Here is a 25364-nt window from a genome sequence, read left to right on the forward strand (position 1 = left end):
TTCATCTGGTTGTTATTGTTTATCATTTGTGCTTGGAAATTTTGATGTCTGTAGAATGTTTAATTATTTAATTGTTGACAAAACCTCCTCCTGTTAACGGAGCTACTAACCATGAAGACAGAGAACCATGTACATGTCACTCATCTAAGTACTATGTTTTCTTACTCCTCAGTAAGATCAGGTAGATTGTGTCAAACTGTATGGAATCCCTTCTATATTAGTGTTAATTGATAAAAAAATAATTTATCAGGTTACCTGAGCCTAAGGCCTCATATTGTTATTTTTCCAAACATTCTGATTCTTCCACATTTGATTTCTGAGGAGAGGTTGATGAACAATAGGGTTTGTATGTCTGTGTGTTGGTCAAGGACAGCAGGTGCATCTTCTCATCTGTACTCTTGCTCCGGCTCCACTACTGTTCCATGATCAGTAGAATGAGTGGATGGTGTTTTCATCTCATATGGAAGACAGAAGGACCTGTGGCTCCTTGAATCACTTGGGAGAATGAGAGAAATCAGGCCATCATCACGTCACCATCACACCAGCATCACGTCACCATCACACCAGCATCACGTCACCATCACACCAGCATCATGTCACCATCACACCAGCATCACGTCACCATCACACCAGCATCACGTCACCATCACACCAGCATCACGTCACCATCACACCAGCATCACGTCACCATCACACCAGCATCACATCACCATCACACCAGCATTACATCACCATCACACCAGCATCACATCACCATCACACCAGCATCACGTCACCATCACACCAGCATCACGCCCCCAATATTTCCTAACAGTGGCTTGGGGGGCGGATCCCAGAGGATTGTGAAACAATGGTGGACGATTGGGGAAGGGTCGGCCCAGAGATTAGCATAATGGTAAGGCCTAATAAGGTAAGGCCATATAATATAAGCACTGTATAAAAGTGTGTCTGATGCTTGGAAGCCGGTTGTAGGATGAGTTTAGAGATATGTGCATCCTTTGGGAGTCTGATGGGAGACTTGTGCTCTTCTGGCAGAACTGGCCTGTTCAGACATCCTCCCACTCTCATCACACTATCTATCAGTACTGGGTCCAGTCTGTAAACGCTACTCCTGTTTTTACAGTTTTTTAGAATCGCTATGACAGTTTTTTCAATACATTTAACAAGTTTCCTAAACTCTTAACGCACCAACACACCTAAAACACACAATTGGCAAAACGGTTAATTTCATGCTCATAATCACACATTGTAAACTAAACTCCAAAACTAATTTACAAAATACAATAATACACTAACACAATACAACAAAACACTGCAAACATGTTTCAAAATCAAATAATTATTCAAAACACTAACACATGTTCTCTTCCAACAGGAACATTTAGTCAATCATAACACAATGACAAAAAAAACACTATCATCAGCTGAAATGTCAGAAACTGCATTATTTTATGCATCAGGTCTGCCCTTATACAATAGACAGTATATTGTATTGATCATAGATTGTGTTTTGCACTGCAGTTTCCTTTGATGCCTCTCTACATTTTTGTTTTGTTGGCTTTAGTAAATGCATGCATTTTGTTTCTTTTGCTGCAGAAATTCAATACAAAAAATGAATGACCATCTTAGAGTAGCTTTATAGAATGTACAGTTTATGAAAAAAAAAAGACAGGGACAGAATTGCTGCAGTAAAGACTTTATTTGCAAAAGGACATTGCTGCAAGATATACAAACAGAAAAAGCACTGGAATAATAATAACAAAAACAAAGTAATCTTCTAATCTGCCCGGTCTTCTGCATTTGGCCACATGTTCTCATCCACATCACACCTGATATCTTCATTGGCAAGGCATCGTGGGAAGAATCGTTTGGCATGCCTTATCCACCCCTGGCAGTGTACTGCCCGGGAATGGTGGAATGCCACATTGTCCCATATGATCACATATATTGGCAAGTGGTCTCCCACCTGTCCCCTTTCTACCTCTGGCACCAGTCTTCCGTGCAGGTCTTCTAAAAACAGGAGAAGGCGTACTGTGTTGTAGGGGCCAATCTCACATTTATGCAGGAGTGCACCGTTGTTGGAGATTGCGGCGCACATGGTAATGTTGGCTCCTCTCTGGCCCGGCACGGTAACTGTGGCCCTTTTGCCAATTATGTTTCTCCCACGGCGACGCCTTTTTGCCAAGTTGAAGCCAGCCTCGTCAACATAGATAATTTCATGTGGGACTTGATTGGCCTCCAACTCCATGACTCTCTGAAAGTAATTAGACACAGTGGCCCTCATTTATCATTCTTGCGTAGAAACGGGCGTATATGTTGGCGTAAGATTTTGCTTACACTCCTCTCACCGCCTGATTTATGAAGCTGTGCGTACCTTTAGAATCCAGGTGTACGCAATACCTGCCCTTGATAAATGCAGCGGCTGAAAACGATCGTCATTAGAATTACACGCCCCTATATATTCAAGTCACCGCTTCCCCCACGCCCTCATTTTACACCATGGACAGACGGAAGACGGCAAAAAAGAGAAACTTCTCTGACGTGGAGATTGAGACGATCACCAGGGAGGTAGAAAGAAATAATATTTTTTTATTTGGCAGTCTAAAAAGTGGAATAAAAGGCGCCCACAAAAACAAAATATGGAGCCAAATTACGAGTGCTGTTAATAGTGTGGGGGTTGAGAAGCGCACTCCAGCAGAGGTAAGAATGTTTTTCTTTATTGCTTACAGTTTTTTTCAGTCGCTAACAAGCGTTTGTCCAAACAGTAGTCACATTTTCAAAACTCTAAACACAATTAGCACAGCATCGGTCTTTTGTGGCCATACCATTCACACATTTAATGTCGTTTTCACACAATATGCAGTCAGTGAACACATTTCCACAATGCTTACATTTTCTTAACAGACAAGCTATACCTCCCAACAAAATTATGGATTGTTTTTGTAGTATTTACAAATGTTAACACACAACATCCCACAATAGCAAAAACAATATTCCAAACCTTAAATACAGTATAAAAACCTCTGCTTCTGAAATGATATCAGTTCAAAAACAAAATATATCAAAAATATATCTCAGCTGATAATAAACAAACAATTGAATAATTGACACAGCTGATTTATGTTTGGTGAATTGGGCCAACCATAGCTGATTCCAGTCTGGCTTAGACTCAGTGGCAGGGGCTTATTTTTTCTATTACTATAAAAGGAGGACTTTAAGGAGTGATGTTTTTGGAAACAGTAACAGAAAAAGACAAACATTGTAATGTCTGGACGAGGAAGAGCAAGGGGCCCAGGGAGAAGACCAGGTCCAGTGAGAGATACAGAAGGAGGTGCAGTGAGAGGTGGAGGTGCAGTAAGAGGTGCAGTGAGAGGAGCAGTAAGAGGTGCAGTGAGAGGTGCAGTGAGAGGTGCAGTGAGAGGTGCAGTGAGAGGAGCAGTGAGAGGTGCAGTGAGAGGAGCAGTGAGAGGAGCAGTGAGAGGAGCAGTGAGAGGTGCAGGTGCAGGCCCAAGGAGAGGGCAAGGTAGAGGTGTAAGAATGCGTGGTGGTGGCATTCCAAGGGCTGCAAGAACAGTAGTCAGTGATGAAATTCGTGCCACTATCATTGACCATGTAATCAACCACGGTCTCTCACTAAGAGAGGCTGGTGAAAGAGTCCAACCCAATTTGAGTCGGTCAACGGTTGCCTCCATTATTCGCATCTTTCAACAAACCAACAGGTAAGTATTGCATTTTACATGGTTTGTTTCTATTCTCATTTGACATGTCAATAAGGTCATACAGTAATGCATATGTTGATATTTTAATTTTTCTCTACAGAATGCAACGTCTTCCACCCTCTGGGGGAAGAGGAAAGCACCTCAATAATGATCAAGAGCTTGCCATTGTAGAAATGGTTGTTGCAAATAATGCAATTAAACTGCATGAAATCAAAACTAGAATTGTGGAGGACCATGAGATATTTGCCAATATAGAAAGCATCAGCCTCACAACCATTACGCGGACATTGTCCAAACACCGAGTGCGGATGAAGCAGCTCTACACTGTTCCCTTTGAAAGGAACAGTGAGAAAGTCAAGGAGCTACAACGACAATATGTCCAGGTATAGTGTATATTCAATTCAATGTCCAGTTATATAACCTTTGCACTTTGCAAGTAGGTTACCTACACAGTAATAGGTTACAGTACAGTATGGTAGACACAGTAATGACATGACTTAAACTTTGTTTCAGAGAGTTATGGAATTGGAAGCCAACCAGGCCCCTCATGAATTCATTTACATCGATGAGGCAGGATTCAATCTGTCCAAAAGGCGTCGACGTGGACGAAATATAATTGGAAAAAGAGCCACAGTTGATGTGCCAGGACATTACTATGTGTGCAGCAATGGCAAATACAGGATTACTCCTTCACAGATGCCAGGTTGGACCTTATAATACTGAGCGCCTCCTTGCGTTTCTTAATGATCTCCACCAGCGCCTGGTACCAGAGCAGGGTCAGGAGGGTGAAAACATGAGGACCTTTGTAATTACCTGGGACAATGTTGCTTTCCATCATTCACAAGCAATAACAGCATGGTTTGAAGTCCACCCAGTACTGGTGAGTCTCTTCCTTCCACCCTATTCACCTTTCCTCAACCCCATAGAGGAGTTATTTTCTGCATGGAGGTGGAAGGTTTATGACCATCAGCCACATGACCAGATGTCCCTACTTGAAGCCATGGATGCTGGATGCAGGGATATCACAGTTCAAGATTGCCAAGGGTGGATCCGACATACCAAGCGTTTTTATCCCAGGTGCATCGCCTTAGATGATATCAGATGTGATGTTGACGAAAACATGTGGCCTAACCCTGAAGATCGCAGGGATTAGATACATAAATTTTGTGCCATTTTTAGTTCCCCCCCTTTTTATTTGGGCTTTTTGCTGTTTTTTTTTGGTCAGAATGCTCTTGTGTTTCATGGATATTTTGTAAATAAACCTTGAAAATAAAATAAACCTTGTCTGTTCTACTGTACCTTCTTTGGTAAACAGTTACTGTAAGAAATAACTGATTTGCTTTTTACTGGAATGCGTTTGAATGTGAACATTACTGTACATGTGCACATACAGTTCCAAACCAATAAACTTAGTGTAAACGGTGGATTGCATGTTACCTGAAACATAAAAATCTATGCAGTTTTTATAATTTTAACAATAGCCAGAATTTTGAAACCTGGTGTACTTCGTTTAACTGCATGTACCTTGTGAAGTGAAAACAAATGTTACTCTTTGACAGAATTATTTCATTTTGAGTCAGATTTCCAGTGTTTTGGTAAAGTTAGTGTGTGTAGAGAAAAACATGTTCTGTTTTGAAATTAAGAGTTAGTATATATTTAACAAAATGTGTTTTTGAGAAGAAAATGAACAATTTGGCCAATTGTGTTTTGTAGGTGTGAGTCTGTGTTAAGAGTTTAGAAAAATTATCTAAAGTATGGGCAAGCGCTTGTTAGCGATTGAAAAAAACTGTAATATAGACCGAACAAGTTAAGCATGAGTTTTGTTTATTGTAGGTGAAAAAAATGTAGTCCGCTTTAAAGATCGCCACAAAGAGGCGCGTCTCGGCACTAAAGAGGAGCCAGAGTCAGACTGGGGGAGGCCCACCGGATCCAAGTCTCCAGCTGACACCGAACGAGGAGCGGGTGGCAGCCCTCATCGGAACGGTGTCTTTGGAAGGTATCACCGGTGGGGGAGATACCGACGACATTCATGACAAGTAAACTTAAATATGATAGACCAATAAAAAAACACAAGTCCATAGTTAACTCGTTTTATTTAAATTGTGCTCTATTGTTTTGCAGATGATGGCACTGCAGGCCCCAGCGCCCTCGAGGCATCTCCCCCTCAGCCCATCCAGGAGCCTGAGTCTATCCTTGCGCCAGAGCCTGAGCAGGTGCAAGCGGGGGAAGCCGAGTCCCGTCCACCAACCTCCCGTGCGCCACGGCCAAGGGTCCGGACGGATGAGGTCCTGGAAAGACAGACAGAAATTTGTAGATTTCTGGTCGAAATTAACCATTCATTAGTGTCATTTAACGACAAAGCAAATAAATGAGAACTTAAAAAAATAAAACAATGAAAACGAAGTCTGTTTTATTTTAAATTACCATTAAAACCGCTGAACAAGGTCCCGTCTGAGCTGAATAGCTCCTAAAGCCGGTGGTGCTGCCCACTGCTCCACTGGCACCTCTGGGTCTGGGGCCAGCGCGTCAAATGGCACACGGTTTACCTCAGCCATGTTGTGCAAGACGGCACATGCCAAAATGATGTTGCACACCTTACTTGGCGAATAGAGCAACGTGCCCCCCGCATGTGCCAGGCAGAGCCATCTACCTTTTAGGAGCCCCACGCAGCGCTCCACAGTGGCTCGTGTTTGTGCGTGCGCGTGGTTGAAGTTGCGCTCCTGATGCGTCACGGGATTTGGCACAGGGGTGATCCATCCATCCATCTTCTCCCGCTTATCCGGGGCCGGGTCGCGGGGGCAGCAGTCTAAGCAGGGATGCCCAGACTTCCCTCTCCCCAGACACTTCCTCTAGCTCTTCCGGGGGGACACCGAGGCGTTCCCAGGCCAGCCGGGAGACATAGTCCCTCCAGCGTGTCCTAGGTCTTCCCCGGGGTCTCCTCCCGGTGGGACGGGACCGGAACACCTTCCCAGGAAGGCGTTCTGGAGGCATCCGAAAAAGATGCCCAAGCCACCTCAGCTGACCCCTCTCGATGTGGAGGAGCAGTGGCTCTACTCTGAGCTCCTCCCGGGTGACCGAGCTTCTCACCCTATCTCTAAGGGATCGCCCAGCCACCCTGCGGAGAAAACTCATTTCGGCCGCCTGTATCCGGGATCTTGTCCTTTCGGTCATGACCCAAAGCTCATGACCATAGGTGAGAGTAGGAACGTAGATTGACTGGTAAATCGAGAGCTTCGCCTTGCGGCTCAGCTCTTTCTTCACCACGACAGACCGATACATCGACTGCATTACTGCAGAAGCTGCACCGATCCGTCTGTCAATCTCCCGTTCCATCCTTCCCTCACTCGTGAACAAGACCCCTAGATACTTAAACTCCTCCACTTGAGGCAGGCACTCTCCACCAACCTGAAGTGGGCAAGCCACCCTTTTCCGACTGAGGACCATGGCCTCGGATTTGGAGGTACTGATTTTCATCCCCACCGCTTCACACTCGGCTGCAAACTGTCCCAGTGCATGCTGAAGGTCCTGGTTAGAAGGGGCCAACACGACAACATCATCTGCAAAGAGCAGAGACGAAATCGTGTGGTCCCCAAACCTGACACCCTCCGGCCCCTGGCTGCGCCTAGAAATTCTGTCCATAAAAATTACAAACAGAACCGGTGACAAAGGGCAGCCCTGCCGGAGTCCAACATGCACTGGGAACAAGTCTGACTTACTGCCGGCAATGCGGACCAAGCTCCTGCTTAGGTCGTATAGGGACCTGACAGCCCTTAGCAAAGGACCCAGGACCCCATATTCCCCAAGCACCCTCCACAAGATGCCGCGAGGGACACAGTCGAATGCCTTCTCCAAATCCACAAAACACATGTGGATTGGTTGGGCAAACTCCCATGAACCCTCCAACACCCCGTAGAGGGTATAGAGCTGGTCCAGTGTTCCACGGCCCGGACGAAAACCACACTGTTCCTCCTGAATCCGAGGTTCTACTATCGGCCGTATTCTCCTCTCCAGAACCCTGGCATAGACTTTCCCGGGCAGGCTGAGAAGTGTGATCCCCCTGTAGTTGGAACACACCCTCCGGTCCCCCTTCTTAAAAAGAGGGACCACCACCCCGGTCTGCCATCCCAGAGGCACTGTCCCCGACCGCCACGCGATGTTGCACAGGCGTGTCAACCAAGACAGCCCCACAACCTCCAGAGACTTGAGGTACTCAGGGCGGATCTCATCCACCCCCGGTGCCTTGCCACCGAGGAGTTTCTTGACCACCTCTGTGACTTCAGCCCGGGTGATGGACGAGTTCACCTCTGAGCCCTCATCCTCTGCTTCCTCAATGGAAGACATGTCAGCGGGATTGAGGAGATCCTCGAAGTACTCCTTCCACCGCCCGACGACATCCTCAGTTGAGGTCAACAGCTGCCCACCTCTACTGTAAACAGCGGTGGTAGGGCACTGTTTCCCTCTCTTGAGGCGCCGGATGGTTTGCCAGAATCTCTTCGAGGCCAGCCGAAAGTCCTTCTCCATGGCCTCACCGAACTCCTCCCAGGCCCGAGTTTTTGCCTCCACAACCACCCGGGCTGCAGCCCGCTTGGCCTGTCGGTACCCGTCAGCTGCCTCAGGAGTCCCACAAGCCAACCAGGCCTGATAGGACTCCTTCTTCAGCTTGACGGCATCCCTTACTTCCGGTGTCCACCACCGGGTTCGGGGATTGCCGCCTCGACAGGCACCGGAGACCTTACGGCCACAGCTCCGAGCGGCCGCTTCGACAATGGCGGTGGAGAACATGGTCCACTCGGACTCAATATCTCCAACCTCCCTCGGGATCCAGTCTAAGCTCTGCCGGAGGTGGGAGTTAAAGATCTCTCTGACAGGAGACTCGGCCAGACGTTCCCAGCAGACCCTTACAGTACGCTTGGGCCTGCCGAGTCTGTCCAGCTTCCTCCCCCGCCATCGGATCCAACTCACCACCAGGTGGTGATCAGTTGACAGCTCCGCCCCTCTCTTCACCCGAGTGTCCAAGACATACGGCCGCAGGTCAGATGAGACGACAACGAAGTCGATCATCGACCTGCGGCCTAGGGTGTCCTGGTGCCATGTGCACTGATGGACACCCTTATGTTTGAACATGGTGTTCGTTATGGACAAACTGTGACTAGCACAGAAGTCCAATAACTGAACACCACTCGGGTTCAGATCAGGGGGGCCGTTCCTCCCAATCACGCCCCTCCAGGTGTCACTGTCGTTGCCCACGTGGGCGTTGAAGTCCCCCAGTAGAACAATAGAGTCCCCAGTCGGAGCACTTTCCAGCACCCCTCCCAGAGACTCCAAGAAGGTCGGGTACTCTGCACTGCCGTTAGGCCCGTAGGCACAAACAACAGTGAGAGACCTATCCCCGACCCGTAGGCGCAGGGAAACGACCCTCTCGTTCACCGGGGTAAACTCCAACACATGGCGGCAGAGCTGGGGAGCTATGAGCAAACCCACACCAGCCCGCCGCCTCTCACCATGGGCAACTCCAGAGTGGTGAAGAGTCCATCCTCTCTCAAGGAGTGTGGTTCCAGAGCCCAAGCCGTGCGTAGAGGTGATCCCGACTACCTCTAATCGGAACCTCTCAACCTCACGCACTAACTCAGGCTCCTTCCCCGCCAGCGAGGTGACATTCCACGTCCCTAGAGCCAGTTTCCGTGTCCAGAGATCGGGTTGTCTAGGCCCCTGCCTTCGACTGCCGCCCGATCCTCTTTGCACCGGCCCCTTATGGTCCCTCCTGTGGGTGGTGAGCCCACGGGAGGGCGGCCCCACGTCACCCGTTCGGGCTGAGCCCGGCCGGGCCCCATGGGGGAAGGCCCGGCCACCAGGCGCTCGCATTCGAGCCCCAACCCCGGGCCTGGCTCCGGGGTGGGGCCCCGGCTGCGCCATACCGGGCGACGTCACGGTACTCAAAATTGAATTCTTCATTAAGGGGTTTTGAACCGCTCTTAGTCTGACCCGTCGCCTAAGACCTGTTTGCCTTGGGAGACCCTACCAGGGGCATATAGCCCCAGACAACATAGCTCCTAGGGTCACTCGGGTACTCAAACCCCTCCACCACGTTAAGGTGGCAGTTCTTGGAGGGGACAGGGGTGATCAAAGAGTTTAAAAGAGGATAACCCCTGTCACCTAAAGGGGAAAAGAGAGGTTAGGAAACAAATATATTTAGCAAAATAAATTTGCTCTTAGTACTCACCTAAAAGATAACCATGACCCCTCAATGCGCCCTCCTGCAGCTGTCTGCGCACGCTGCTGTGCTCAAAAATGAAGGCATCGTGGGTGCCTCCAGGCCATCGTGCCACAACATTTAATAGGCAGAGTCTGGCATCACAAATAATTTGCACATTGACTGAATGATAATTTTTGCGGTTGATGTATGCGAAATCATTAACCAATGGTGGTTTCAGACGCACGTGGGTACAGTCAATTGCACCTATGACATTTGGAATCCCAGCAATCTCATAAAACCCCCTTTTAATCATTGTTTGCAGGGCATTGTTGTATGGGAATTGTATGTAGTGTGGGATGAGAGTCCTGATGGCAGCCAGCACGGTTGACAGCACGCGGCTCATGGTGGGTTGGGATATACCAGACCTGTCAGCAATCTCCCGTTGAAAGGTTCCAGTGGCCAAGAACCCCAGTGTGGAGAGAACCTGGACTGGAACAGGTAAGGCCCTTGACCGCCGGGTCTCACGTTGTAGGTAGGGCTCCAGGTTATTGCACAGCTCCAGGAGAAGATGCCTTGGAAGACGGAATCTGCTCATCAGCCATTCATCCGCTTCATTCAGAAGATCTCGCCTATCTTGAAATACTCTTTCCCTTCTCAAGGGCGCATATGCGTCTTCTAAAAGCACCAGGTCAGCCATCATTGAGAATTGTTGTACGGTGGAAATCCAGTTTATAAAGCTGTTTGGATGAGCAAATGACCTATCACAAAGCATTTTACAGCACGCGTTTGAAACGATTAGCATTTCATTTCGTATCACGTCACATGTATTGGGGTGTTCAATAGTGATGATGATGATGTGATGTGGAGTACCATTCATTCACATTATTAATTGCATGAAAATTAGTAATATTCGTCTTATTATTTTATGATTTTTATTATTAATGACGTTTATTGTTATTTAGAAGAATGTCGTTATTATTTCTATTATTATTATTTAAAAGAAGAAGAATGTCATTTTTATTACTTTGTCAGTCTGAATTATATTTTGGTCACTGAAAGCCTTTTATTACTGAACCCAGTCCGTGCACAACTGCCGGGCCTAACCCTGAAACGCCATGTAAAGCGCACAGGCTCGCATCTGAAGGAATACATATAAATCAAATGCTTTGGTAAAGTCACACAAATTAAACATTGAAGTCCATGTTGCACAAAAATAAACACTGAAGTTTGTAATTATGTTGTTGTTGTTTTTTTACAATGGGTCATAATATATCATATCTTTTAGATTGTCAGTGCGTTAGGATTTTTTTTCTGCGCATTTTCGCACTAACTCAAAACGTGCGTACACCACCTCCTGAGCTGGCGTAGGATTTGAGAGTGCAGTACGCCAACGTCCATATTGATAAATCTCAAAGTTACCGTGGTTTTGGGTGTACGCCAGTTATACGCTGGAAATTTGGTGTACGCACTTTTGATATATATATAAATGCTGTGCTGTACTGTATATCTACTGTATGTCCTAATGTACTCCAGGTTTATAGAGTAGTGTATAGTACAGTAATGACTGTATTGCATAACCTTACCTGGACGTATTGGTGACGGAGTTCTTTGATGCGCTCACTGTTCCTTTCAAAAGGAACTTTGTATAGTTGTTTCATTCGGACTCTGTGTTTAGCTAGAGTCCGAGAAATGGATGTTATGCTGATTGCTGCAATGTTCCCAAAGACAAGGTTGTCCTCTACTCTGGACTGAATGTCCTTCAGTTTTATTTCATTGTCAGCAATCACCATGTTGACAATAGCACGTTCCTGTTCTTCATTCAGGAGCTTTCCTCTGCCCCCTGAGGGAGGTAGACGTTGAATCCTTAGAGGGACAAAATACAGTTACATTTTAGAGACCGGAGGCATACACTCACTCTAATACTGTAATTGGTAAAATTACTGTATTTACACTTTGCTGTAGGAAAAGCAATATCCTACCTGTTGGTTTCTCTGAAAATACGGACAATGGATGCCATTGTGTCCCGGCTGAGATTTGGCTATACTCGTTCACCAGCCTCTCTGTATGATAGCTCGTGGTTTTTGGTCAATGATAGTAGCTCTTATTTGATCAGTTACCCTAGCTCTGGTCCTTCTTTGAGCGCCACCACACATTCTAACTCCTCTCCCTCTACCTTGCCCCACTCCTCTCCCTTGTCCTTGCCCCACTCCTCTCCCTTGTCCTTGTCCTTGTCCCACTCCTCTCCCTTGTCCTTGTCCTTGCCCCACTCCTCTCCCTTGTCCTTGCCCCACTCCTCTCCCTTGTCCTTGTCCCACTCCTCTCCCTTGTCCTGGTACTCGTCTTCCTCTCCCTCGTGCAGGCATTTTTTCTTTCTTTCTTTCTTTCTTTCTTTCTTTCTTTCTTTGTGTTGCTCCATATTGTTCCTTTTCCACACAATATCAGCCCAAAGAGTACTCTTTTAGAACATATGATCATGCGATTGAAAGAACCTCAACACCTGAGTGTGCTTCCTAGATGGGAATCAGCTGTGATTTATTATTTGCATAACTTCAATAAGCTGTTTCTCATTAGCAATGGAATAAGATACAGGGAATATATTTGTGTTTCAATTCACAATATAAACAGCTGTTTACCTTGACTTTAGCCTGTAAGGTTAGGTTTAGAACATGGTGTTATCTGTTCTGACATACAGTGTGAAAGCATTTGTAAATTTGACTGTAAAATTACATTGTTTTGGTCTTGGTTGAGCTTGTGTGTAAAAGAAGTTCAAGCATTTTAAATTTGTGTTAACTGTATGCATTTTGTGTCAAAGCAACAAGAAATGTGTTAATTGTATAGCCTACAAAGATGGATGTTGTGCTAACCGTGTTAAGAGTTTAGGAAACTTGTTAAATGTATTGAAAAAACTGTCATAGCGATTGTAAAAAACTGTAATATTCAAGTGTAAACCTCCACGAGTACCTCAGAAGTTCATGAGAGGCTGGATGAGTGTAGGAGAGAGAGGAGGTACTCACTCCCACCAAAGGTTGTCCCAACCATCCCAACATTGAAGCATGGGGTTGGTGCTAGCATGCCTGGGATTAAGTCAACCGGTGAATCAACTACGGTCGTGCCCGGCCCGGCCCAGTCCCAGAGTTCAACTGAGTCACAGATGAGCCATATCCTTACTTTGCTTGAACACGTTCTGGAGCCACAACAGTATACCCGCCGTGCTCAGAGAGGGAACAGGGACAGAGGGAGGTCTTCAGGACCGTGTGAACTGTGTGGGGACACATTTTCTCACTCCAGGACTACCTCTTTGCTTTCTTTGCCATGCGGTTGGCCATGGCTGCTCCCAGTGTCCAAAAGCCACAGCTCAGAATCAGACTGGTGGAGCACCCACAGTCTCTGCCACTCTGCAGTCGGTAAACAAGTAGGCCTGAATGTAAAGGGGACAAGTGTTGGGCCTACTTTGGGGTGCCCGTTAGTGGAAGGTGTTGATTTGGAATCGGTAAATAGGAGTGTCTGTGAGGATATCAAGACAGAAAACAGTGATAATGCAGAACACACAGAGGCTTTCACCTTATGATGATTTGTTCTATGCCGATGTCTTAATAGGGGCAAGTTAAAAGTGAAGGCTGTGTTGAATAGTGGGTCAATGGCACCCTGAGCTCTGGTGTATTGAAGAGCTCTTCATTGAGCCCAACCAAAGTGATCTTGGTTGGGTGTGGTGGGTCGAAGACAAGCCCATTAGGTGGTTGTGAGTTGGAGGTGTACGGTTGTGGAGTTGCTGTTCCAACTCTGGTAGTTGAGAGACCTGATCTCATGAGAGAGAGATGGAGAGACAGTGAGGCGCCCTACAGGGTGAGAATAGTGAGACTGAAGAGTGCTGTGACTTTGGAGCCTAGTGCATTTGTTTTTGGATTTGATTCTCCACGACAGGAGCAAACTTTGAGAGTACACTGATTGCTGAGATTTTGGCTGTTGCTGAGGTCCAGAAATCTCACACAGCTCCATACCATCCGATGGGGAATGGGTCTTGTGAAAGGATGAATAGAACGTTGGGGAACATGATCTGGGCCCTGCCAGCGAGGGCTAAGCATAGATGTCCTCAGGCACTGAAGTCCCTGAAGACACCTTCAGGATTTGAAACAGCTCCACAGGCCAAGAAAGGACAGTGAATCGCAACCTAATAATGCCTGTTAACTGCCTCCCATTACCTCATGACTCTGATGATGGAAGGGACGTCAGTCAAGTCTGAGGAGTTAGACGAGGAAAGAGTGTGTTCAGATGGTGTCAACCCTCCAATGGATGCTAATGATGAGGACAGGACTGACTGTAGGACGGGAGTGTGGGTGTCTGAACTGCCCTCTGGAGTGACTAGTGACACAGGGCTGGAGGATGATGTGCTACCTTCGAAAGACCTTGACACTCGCCATCTTGAGTCTATGGAGGCTGTATCACATTGCTGATTAGGGGTGATGTTTCAGTGAAAATCATCCGTCAGCGAGCGCCAGTAAGTTATCTCTGCAAAACACGATACCTGAAAATAATTTTTTATATACCTCATTGCAAATATATAAATTATATCGGGCTGTCTGTAAAGATCTTGAGAATATTATACTGGTTATGTGGTGTTCCTTAATTAATATCTAATATGAATTTGATGAAAGATAATTCCCGTCGTCTCAGGCAAAGGTTGTGATGTGTGATCTGAATAGCAGAAGTACAGGAGGGCAGGCAGGGAGTGAGGGATGGATGGGGACACCAGGAAACAAAACGGATCAACAGACAATCTGGCAGCAGGTGAACAGAAAACACAGGCATCAATAGACAAAGGTTGACGGGAACATAGAAGACACCTGGTGGGGTGGAGACAATAATGAGACAGGTGAAACACATCAGGACATGACAGACTCTTGTCATTATTGATCAAATATAATTCCCACCATGCTTGCCATGAAATCCAATGTTCATTTACAGTTACCACACATGATCAGACTATCCAATTGTTGATCGGAGACTCCTATTGACTGGACCAGAATTATAAACACCTACTCTGTTATATGGATTCTTCACTCTGAGCCGGGGGACCCAGAGTCCTGGTAGTACTTCATTTTACCGGGTGAGGTATTGCATTGACTTAGTGTCCCAGGTCTACATCAGTCTTTGATCACAGGTTTAGAATGGAAAACAGCAGTTCTGTGTCCCAGGTCTACATCAGTCTCTGATCACAGGGTTAGAATGGAAAACAGCAGTACTGTGTCCCAGGTCTACATCAGTCTTTGATCACAGGGTTAGAATGGAAAAGAGCAGTACTGTGTCCCAGGTTGGGAACCACTGCGAGCCTTTCTACAAACCATGACAACAGGTTGATGTGATTATTATGTAATTTCCTTTCGTGATCTGAGGTCACAGAATGGGTTGAGCATTTCATAAATGACATAATGACTCCCAACTGTAGAGCACAACTACTGCTTTATTATGAAGTTACTCATCCAAGTGTTGTTGACATGATAGGATTTGGGGTTGTCATCCTCACCCACATCAAAGCAAAGCTGCAGGCAAGAGACAGATGGACACATCAACAGCATGAGTAGGCCTGGTGTCTTTGTAAATGTAGTCATCATGATCCTCACAAGATGAAATGCAGAGCTGAATCCATTGTAACCAATACAATGGATTTAACCTAGATATTGTAGAGAAGTGGGGTGAGGGTTGGAGTGGAGGAGTGTGTTAGAAAGATAATGTCGTCGGAGACAAAGTCTTCCAGAGTAACCAATGTATGTGTGCGTCCTTATCTGGTGCCCAGGACAGTACCCTTACCTGAACAACACCCTCACCTGAACAACACCCTCACCTCAACAGCACCCTCACCTGAACAACACCCTCACCTGAACAACACCCTCACCTGAACAACACCCTCACCTGAACAACACCCTCACCTGAGGTGTATAACTCAAAGGCAGAGGAATGGGGAATTGAGGAACTGCAGCTGGCAATGTTTAGTAAATGGAAAACTGCTCCTTTAGGACTCTGTGGGAGACTCTTAAAAGAGCCTTTTGTTGTGCCTGATGGAGATAATGGAGCCAGGTGTTGCCAAGGCGATGTACCCTCCTCCATGAAGTAGGAGGCAAAGTTCTCCAGCAAGTGGATAACCTCCCGTTCTGTGTTGGTAGTACCCATCCTGGTCAAGTCCTGTAGAGCAGCACATCTCTCCAGCATACGGCTGTGAGTTGCAGGTCCACTTCTGCACTTTGAACTGTAGAGACAACAATGTAATCACTATTGATATGGCACACCTGTTTTGTAGAGAAGGACGTGTGACTAGTGATGGGCAGAATGACGCTTTCCAAAACACAGTAACATCTACCGGTGAGAAATAAAAACACCACCTCTTCCCTCCTATCCTGACCTTTAACCCTCAGCCCACTTACCTTCCTCTGCAGGACATATAAATCCACCCCTGGGCTCCACATCCAACCTTCTCTGCCAGACGTCCATCACAATCCCTCTGATCTTGCATTTGGCTTCACCTTTCCACAACGTCACACTGATCTGACCTGTATTCTTCTCCAACCCCACAAATCAACACTGTCATGTGAAGTTTTGTTGAATTTCACATGACAGTGTTTCGACACCTACCGTCAGGTGGCCAGAAATTCGGAACACTGTCTGACATCAGGATGTAGTGGCACTGACCAAAAGCCATTAGTCTGGTCAATCACAGAAAAAAACTAGTCTTCATGTGACAGTGAGGCAAAAATAGTAGATATGTCTGGAACCAGTGGGGTGAGTTTGGAAATGGTTTCATTTGCATTCCTGTAGTCTACAGTCACACACCATGCACCTGTTGGATTTTTCACCAGCCAGACTGGACTGTTTGACGCAGAATGTGACTTTTCCACAACACCCATGTTATGTTAATCTCTATTTACTACTTTAGTTGCAGCCATGTGTTCTTTACTGATGTGGTATTGTTTTATTTAAGTCGGTGCTTCACCTATCAGGTGTACAGGGTCCTTATCCAACTTACCTTTTTGGCTCATAAACAGTCATCTGGGACAAGGCAGTGTGTTTGCAGGTGAATTTGTGATAGAATAGTGGACGAGCACCGTCATTCTATTTGGTGGTCCATATAGGGTGGTCTTTCAAGTTTGTTAATTCCACCTTTCTGAGTGGCCATGTCACCTTTCCATCATTGATGTCCAATGTGGAGTCCAGTTTCATAACAACATCGAGGCCCAAGATAGGCTGGTGAAACAGACCAACCCATATTTCAGCATCAATCATCATTGGACCAATAGAAAATGATAATGGTTCAGTTTGTTGTGTATCTTTAGTTCATGTCATTCCACTAAAACACTACACTAACTCATAGTTCATGTCATTACACTAAACCACTATACTAACTCATAGTTCATGTCATTACACTAAACCACTATACTAACTCATAGTTCATGTCATTACACTAAACCACTATACTAACACATAGTTCATGTCATTACACTAAACCACTATACTAACTCATAGTTCATGTCATTACACTAAACCACTATACTAACTCATAGTTCACGTCATTATACTGACCCACTATACTAACAGTTCATCTCATACTACATGTAATAAACATATTACTGCACTATATAATATCACATGTAACATACAGCCCAATGTTCATATTCAGTGTCAACTAATTTTATTTGAAACAGTTACAAAGAATGGAGACTAGAGGGGCACCTTTACCTTCATAAGATTTATTCTCTTGATGCTGGGGAGAGGGGGTTGGAGGAAGGACTGGGAAGTATGCTTGGGGCCATTGTCCATTTGGGAGAACCATTTGCAACCAAACTTTAACTTCCTGACTGATGCCTTGAGATGTTGCTTCAATATATCCACATAGTTTTCCTTCTTTATGATGCCATCTGTTTTGAGTGTAACATCGATTACACCACCACTATCATTGTGCAGAATGGAAGGTCTGTGCATCCACTTTTACATACATCTCCGGAAAAAATTAAGAGACCACTGCACCTTTTTCCTTTCCATTCTAAAAAGGTTGAAGGTGCAGTGGTCTCTTACTTTTCCAGAGCTGTATGTGAGCACCACAGGTCAATCTTTCACCAAATTCTGTCAAACTTCCTTGCCATACAATATGATAAATACAATGATAAACCCAAGTCTTGCACTACAGAAACAGCATAGAAGATACTCAAACTGTCTCTGAAGCCCAATGTCACAAGGCAAATGCACTATTCTGGTGTATCAAAATACAATGAAGCAATGCTTATAAACAATGCTTGATCTGAATAGTGGTGTGTTTTAAGTTACTATTATGTTTTAAGTTATTATTAAGTTATACATGTGAGTCTGCTCTCTTGGGTTTAGCAACAGAACTTGAACAACATGATTATGGAGTCACAGCAAGTGTTTTCTGCCATCTAGTGGAAGGTAACAATACAACACTTACGAATGTGTTTTTGAAAGAATGCTGAACTGAAATCGAAAGTATCTTTTTAGTCAGTCCAGGCTCCATTTTGAGACACCACAACAAAAACACAAGGGAAGATAAAACAATTACGTAAGTATTTGAATGACAAATATTTTCTAAAGGACAGAAAAGAAGAATGAATACCGAAAGTGAGATATTACTTGTAGGTATTTGAGCTTTAAAAGTTAATGACGACACTTGATATCTGCAGACGAATAAATACTTTTACACGGCCCTAAGGACGCTGCCTCCAACAAATATAATAACCAGTAACTTACGTTGTGCTTCTTTATGTTTTCTAATTGAGTTATTTGTTCACTGTTAGGAGTACAATGTTTAATCTCAGAAAAGGGAAAACGAAACGGGTCTACTACGAAGCGAGATAAATGGCTCAGGTAACTTTAGGAATAACTTTGTGACATCGGGTGTAACTTCCCGATTAACCCCTTATCTGATTATGTCTACGTTTGATCCATGAACAAAATTATAAAAACGGAAGTAAAAATCATAAAACCAACTAAAGGCAACTTTATTAGCATTAGTAGAAAATGTTGTTCTTACGTGTTCTCCAATAATTACGTTTTTATTCTATATAATACTATATTCTATACAATATACAGTCATAAGACAGGTCTATTCTATTGATTATGTCTGTAACGAGTGGTGATAGTGGAAGAACCAGGCGCAGGCGAATATACACGATGTAAGGGTTTTTTAATCAGTATAAAAAAACAAACAATGAAAACAAAAGGGCTGAATCCTTAAACAGCAAACGGAACCACTCACCGGTTACGCGAAGCACACTGACAGCAAACAACAATAATCGATGAATGTGGGGAGTAGAGAGGAAACATTTAAACACATACTAACGAGATGATTGGGACCTAGTGTGAATTGTTGAAGACGTGACACGAAGACGTCCAGGATGTGTTTGTGGAGTGATAGGAACTGGGGGTGTACGGGACGGTGGCGCTGATCCTCACCTAGCCTACATTATTTGGCCTAAAAGCTTCTTCTTATATTCAAGACAATTTAAGGACACATTAGCTGGTGATTTTCTTACAATGGTAGAATGTTAAAAGTGCCTGAAAATTTTTTGTCAGATTATGTGATCACCTTCTAATGGTGACCAGTCTGGAGGCCCAGTGGCGTGGGTCTATGTATGAGTCACACATCTTTCAGTAGTAGCCTCTCCGCCTCAACTGTACTAGTCAGGCATGTGAAATACATACAAATATTTTAAACTGGGCAGTCATAACAATTGATATGATTTTACCTTCAACATAAAGGCTGTGAACACATGAGTAGGTTATTAAATGGCCACTCTAAAATGTGCAGTTTCACTGTATTGGGGGGGTCCTGGGGGGGTACGAAAACCAGTCAGTATCTGGTGTGACCACCATTTGCCTCAAGCAGTGCAACACATCTCCTTCGCATAGAGTTGATCAGGTTGTTGATTGTGGCCTGTGGAATGTTGATGCTTCAGCATCTTGATATGCCACACCTGTGAGGTGGATGGATTAACTCGGCAAAGGAGGAGTGCTCACTAACAGAGATTTAGACAGATCTGTGAACAATATTTGAGAGAAATAGGACTTTTGTGTACATAGAGAAAGTCTCAGACCTTTGAGTTCAGTTAATGATAAATGTGGGCAAAAACAAAAGTGTTGCGTTTATAATTTTGTTCAGTGTACAAAAATAAAAACAATATAAAGAGTAAATAATCAAAACACTACATAGCGAATGTGGAGCCATTGTCAGTGCTACATTCCTCTACTGCACCAACACAGGATAGTATTGTTGTAGCCAATGTGGAGGTTAAAATTGAATTATACTAATTGTTTTCACATATTTAGGCTACATAGACTCTTTTACGTGTTTGTTGGTCATCAGGGTGTTAGATTTAGCTGTTAACTTTCCTTTAAACTTGTCATATCCTGACATTATAAACAGGGAAAAATACAGAGCACGAGACATTATGCAAAATCTCAGCCTGCGTGGCTGAAAGCACCCCTTTTAAGTGAACGCGCACAAACTCCAATTCAGTTCACACCTAATCAACAAACTGACATTGTCGTAGTATTGTTTAACACCAATTTAAGCAATCAGAGTTTGTCAACCCTGACTTTCCTTGATAACCCCGAGTTAAATCTGAGTAGGTTAAACTCCCTTCGTAGTACAGCCCTCTGGAGTTGTGTCCATGTCTGTTTGTAATGGGTATGTGTGTGCTCAAGTCAATGTGTTAACAACGTTGTGTCTGATCTAGAAATTGTGTCTCAATAGTTTACAGTCTTGATCCAGGCAGTGTGTTTCCATGATGTTTACAGGTCTAAGCGGTGAGAGGAGGAGGTCTAAGCCTCTGTAATGAGTCTCTCTGAGGAGGGAGAGAAGGGCAATGCCTCTAAAATGAGTCTGTCTGTGGACATAAAGAAGAGAAACCCTGCCGATGAAATGAATCATGACAGCGAAGCTAAGATGTGAGATGAAAATTTTAAGAATTAAGTTTCCCCACCAGGGTTCAGCATAGATAAGTAATGTTTGTCTCTGTTTTTTTAAAGGCCAAATGAGCAGAAGAGACCAGCCTCCCCTGTTCCCAGCTGTGTGTCCATGAAGAGTGACAGGTCTATGAATCCTCCTTTAAAGTTCAGGGAGGAAGACTTTTCTACTGAACAAAGGTAGGAATGGGTCATCATCACTGATTGTCAACTTTGTCTCTTATTTGTTTATCTGTTTCCACATTATCTGACGCCATGACAACAGGTAGGGTCGTGAGCTTTTCTGAGGCATTATATTAAAAAAAAACACCACAGTTTGAATAGTTTTTTTGTTTGTTACATATTTAGCATTATGGGCATTTGCTTTTCTTCATGTATAAGCAGGCCCATTTTTTGTATTAACCTCCCAGGTCTGGATCTGCGGATCGGTGGATTTTATTCATTAGCTTAAATTAGCATATATATACAGTGGGGGAAAAAAGTATTTGATACACTGCAGATTTTGCAGGTTTTCCCACTTACAAAGCATGTAGAAGTCTGTCATTTTTATCATAGGTACTCTTCAACTGTGAGTGATGGAATCTAAAACATAAATCCAGAAAATCCCATTGTATGATTTTTAAGTAATTCATTAGCATTTTATTGCATGACATAAGTATTTGATACATCAGAAAAGCAGAACTTAATATTTGGTACAGAAACCTTTATTTGCAATTACAGAGTTCATACGTTTCCTGCAGTTCTTAACCAGGTTAGCACACACTGCAGCAGGGATTTTGGCCCACTCTTTGGGTTATACAACTGAAAATTCCTAATCATTTATCGGGTATGACTAAATTAATGAACGTTATTTACATAGTTTCCATTGACTGAATGTTGTACTATTTCTTTTGAACCAATGAAGTTAGATGGACAAAACCAACATTATTTCTAATGGTATGATTTTCCCAACTTCAGTCTTATATATTTTTAAATGTAAAGAAGCTCGCAAGCCCCTTACATTTACTTCTGTAGATGTTTTTCTAGTTTTAAGATAGATTTTTCCCCATCCGGGTTCAGTGAAGATACATAATGTTTGTCTCTGTTTTTTTGAAGGCCAAATCAGCAGGAGAGACCAGCCTCCCCTGTACCAAACTGTGTGTCCATGGAGAGTGACTGGACTATAGATCCTACTTTATACTTCATAGAGGGAGACTTTTCCACTAAACAAAGGTAAGAAGAAGTCAAGGGTCAGTGATTGTCAACATTGTCTCTTATTTGTTTATCTGGTTCCCCATTATCTGACGCCATGACAACAGGTAGGGTCATGAGTTTTTCTGAGGCACGATGCTAATTAACAATTTTGATGGTAACAGTTATGATGGTAACAATTATGATAAATACCACCAGGTATGGTGTCATTTTCATTAAGATCCATTAAATGAAGCTGGTATAATGGCAGTATAATGCATTATATTAAAAAACCCACCAAAGTCTGAATAGGGTTGTTTTATTGTTACATATTTAGCATTATGGGCATTTGCTTTTCTTCATGTATAAGCAGGCCCGTTTTTTGTATTAACCTCCCAGGTCTGAATCTGCGGATCGGTGGATTTTGTTCATTAGCATAAATTAGCATATGTATATAAAGTGGGGAGAAAAAGTATTTGATACACTGCCGATTTTGCAGGTTTTCCCACTTACAAAGCATGTAGAAGTCTGTCATTTTTATCATAGGTACTTTTCAACTGTGAGTGATGGAATCTAAAACATAAATCCAGAAAATCACATTGTATGATTTTTAAGTAATTAATTTGCATTTTATTGCATGACATAAGTATTTGATACATCAGAATAGCAGAACTTAATATTTGGTACAGAAACCTTTGTTTGCAATTACAGAGTTCATACGTTTCCTGCAGTTCTTATCCAGGTTAGCACACACTGCAGCAGGGATTTTGGCCCACTCTTTGGGTTATACAACTGAAAATTCCTAATCATTTATCGGGTATGACTAAATTAATGAACGTTATTTACATAGTTTCCATTGACTGAATGTTGTACTATTTCTTTTGAACCAATGAAGTTAGATGGACAAAACCAACATTATTTCTAATGGTATGATTTTCCCAACTTCAGTCTTATATATTTTTAAATGTAAAGAAGCTCGCAAGCCCCTTACATTTACTTCTGTAGATGTTTTTCTAGTTTTAAGATAGATTTTTCCCCATCCGGGTTCAGTGAAGATACATAATGTTTGTCTCTGTTTTTTTGAAGGCCAAATCAGCAGGAGAGACCAGCCTCCCCTGTACCAAACTGTGTGTCCATGGAGAGTGACTGGACTATAGATCCTACTTTATACTTCATAGAGGGAGACTTTTCCACTAAACAAAGGTAAGAAGAAGTCAAGGGTCAGTGATTGTCAACATTGTCTCTTATTTGTTTATCTGGTTCCCCATTATCTGACGCCATGACAACAGGTAGGGTCATGAGTTTTTCTGAGGCACGATGCTAATTAACAATTTTGATGGTAACAGTTATGATGGTAACAATTATGATAAATACCACCAGGTATGGTGTCATTTTCATTAAGATGCATTAAATGAAGCTGGTATAATGGCAGTATAATGCATTATATTAAAAAACCCACCAAAGTCTGAATAGGGTTGTTTTATTGTTACATATTTAGCATTATGGGCATTTGCTTTTCTTCATGTATAAGCAGGCCCGTTTTTTGTATTAACCTCCCAGGTCTGAATCTGCGGATCGGTGGATTTTGTTCATTAGCATAAATTAGCATATGTATATAAAGTGGGGAGAAAAAGTATTTGATACACTGCCGATTTTGCAGGTTTTCCCACTTACAAAGCATGTAGAAGTCTGTCATTTTTATCATAGGTACTTTTCAACTGTGAGTGATGGAATCTAAAACATAAATCCAGAAAATCACATTGTATGATTTTTAAGTAATTAATTTGCATTTTATTGCATGACATAAGTATTTGATACATCAGAATAGCAGAACTTAATATTTGGTACAGAAACCTTTGTTTGCAATTACAGAGTTCATACGTTTCCTGCAGTTCTTATCCAGGTTAGCACACACTGCAGCAGGGATTTTGGCCCACTCTTTGGGTTATACAACTGAAAATTCCTAATCATTTATCGGGTATGACTAAATTAATGAACGTTATTTACATAGTTTCCATTGACTGAATGTTGTACTATTTCTTTTGAACCAATGAAGTTAGATGGACAAAACCAACATTATTTCTAATGGTATGATTTTCCCAACTTCAGTCTTATTTATTTTTAAATGTAAAGAAGCTCGCAAGCCCCTTACATTTACTTCTGTAGATGTTTTTCTAGTTTTAAGATAGATTTTTCCCCATCCGGGTTCAGTGAAGATACATAATGTTTGTCTCTGTTTTTTTGAAGGCCAAATCAGCAGGAGAGACCAGCCTCCCCTGTACCAAACTGTGTGTCCATGGAGAGTGACTGGACTATAGATCCTACTTTATACTTCATAGAGGGAGACTTTTCCACTAAACAAAGGTAAGAAGAAGTCAAGGGTCAGTGATTGTCAACATTGTCTCTTATTTGTTTATCTGGTTCCCCATTATCTGACGCCATGACAACAGGTAGGGTCATGAGTTTTTCTGAGGCACGATGCTAATTAACAATTTTGATGGTAACAGTTATGATGGTAACAATTATGATAAATACCACCAGGTATGGTGTCATTTTCATTAAGATCCATTAAATGAAGCTGGTATAATGGCAGTATAATGCATTATATTAAAAAACCCACCAAAGTCTGAATAGGGTTGTTTTATTGTTACATATTTAGCATTATGGGCATTTGCTTTTCTTCATGTATAAGCAGGCCCGTTTTTTGTATTAACCTCCCAGGTCTGAATCTGCGGATCGGTGGATTTTGTTCATTAGCATAAATTAGCATATGTATATAAAGTGGGGAGAAAAAGTATTTGATACACTGCCGATTTTGCAGGTTTTCCCACTTACAAAGCATGTAGAAGTCTGTCATTTTTATCATAGGTACTTTTCAACTGTGAGTGATGGAATCTAAAACATAAATCCAGAAAATCACATTGTATGATTTTTAAGTAATTAATTTGCATTTTATTGCATGACATAAGTATTTGATACATCAGAATAGCAGAACTTAATATTTGGTACAGAAACCTTTGTTTGCAGTTACAGAGTTCATACTTTTCCAGCAGTTCTTGACCAGGTTTGCACACACTGCAGCAGAGATTTTGGCCCACTCCTTAGGTTATACAATTGAAAATTCCTAATCATTTATCGGGTATGACTAAATTAATGAACATTATTTACATAGTTTCCTTTGACTGAATGTTGTACTATTTCTTTTGAACCAATGAAGTTAGATGGACAAAACCAACATTATTTCTAATGGTATGAATTTCCCAACTTCATTCTTATATATTTTTAAATGTAAAGAAGCTCGCAAGCCCCTTACATTT

At 43.2% G+C, this 25364-nt stretch overlaps 1 protein-coding gene across 1 annotated transcript in view; it reads left to right on the forward strand.

Annotated features, from left to right (window-relative positions):
* The first annotated feature begins 18387 nt into the window (after positions 1-18387).
* The window catches only part of LOC105010153 (NACHT, LRR and PYD domains-containing protein 12-like), a 38505-nt gene continuing 31528 nt past the window's right edge, over positions 18388-25364 (forward strand). The window contains exons 1-6 of the mRNA XM_034295283.1: positions 18388-18472; positions 20710-20859; positions 20941-21057; positions 21973-22089; positions 23134-23250; positions 24295-24411. Of these exons, the coding sequence (XP_034151174.1) occupies positions 20747-20859; positions 20941-21057; positions 21973-22089; positions 23134-23250; positions 24295-24411 (581 nt within the window). The 5' untranslated portion in view covers positions 18388-18472; positions 20710-20746. The remainder of the gene's footprint in view (positions 18473-20709; positions 20860-20940; positions 21058-21972; positions 22090-23133; positions 23251-24294; positions 24412-25364) is intronic.

The sequence above is a fragment of the Esox lucius genome, chromosome 11, assembly GCF_011004845.1.
Source record: "Esox lucius isolate fEsoLuc1 chromosome 11, fEsoLuc1.pri, whole genome shotgun sequence".
NCBI lineage: Eukaryota > Metazoa > Chordata > Actinopteri > Esociformes > Esocidae > Esox > Esox lucius.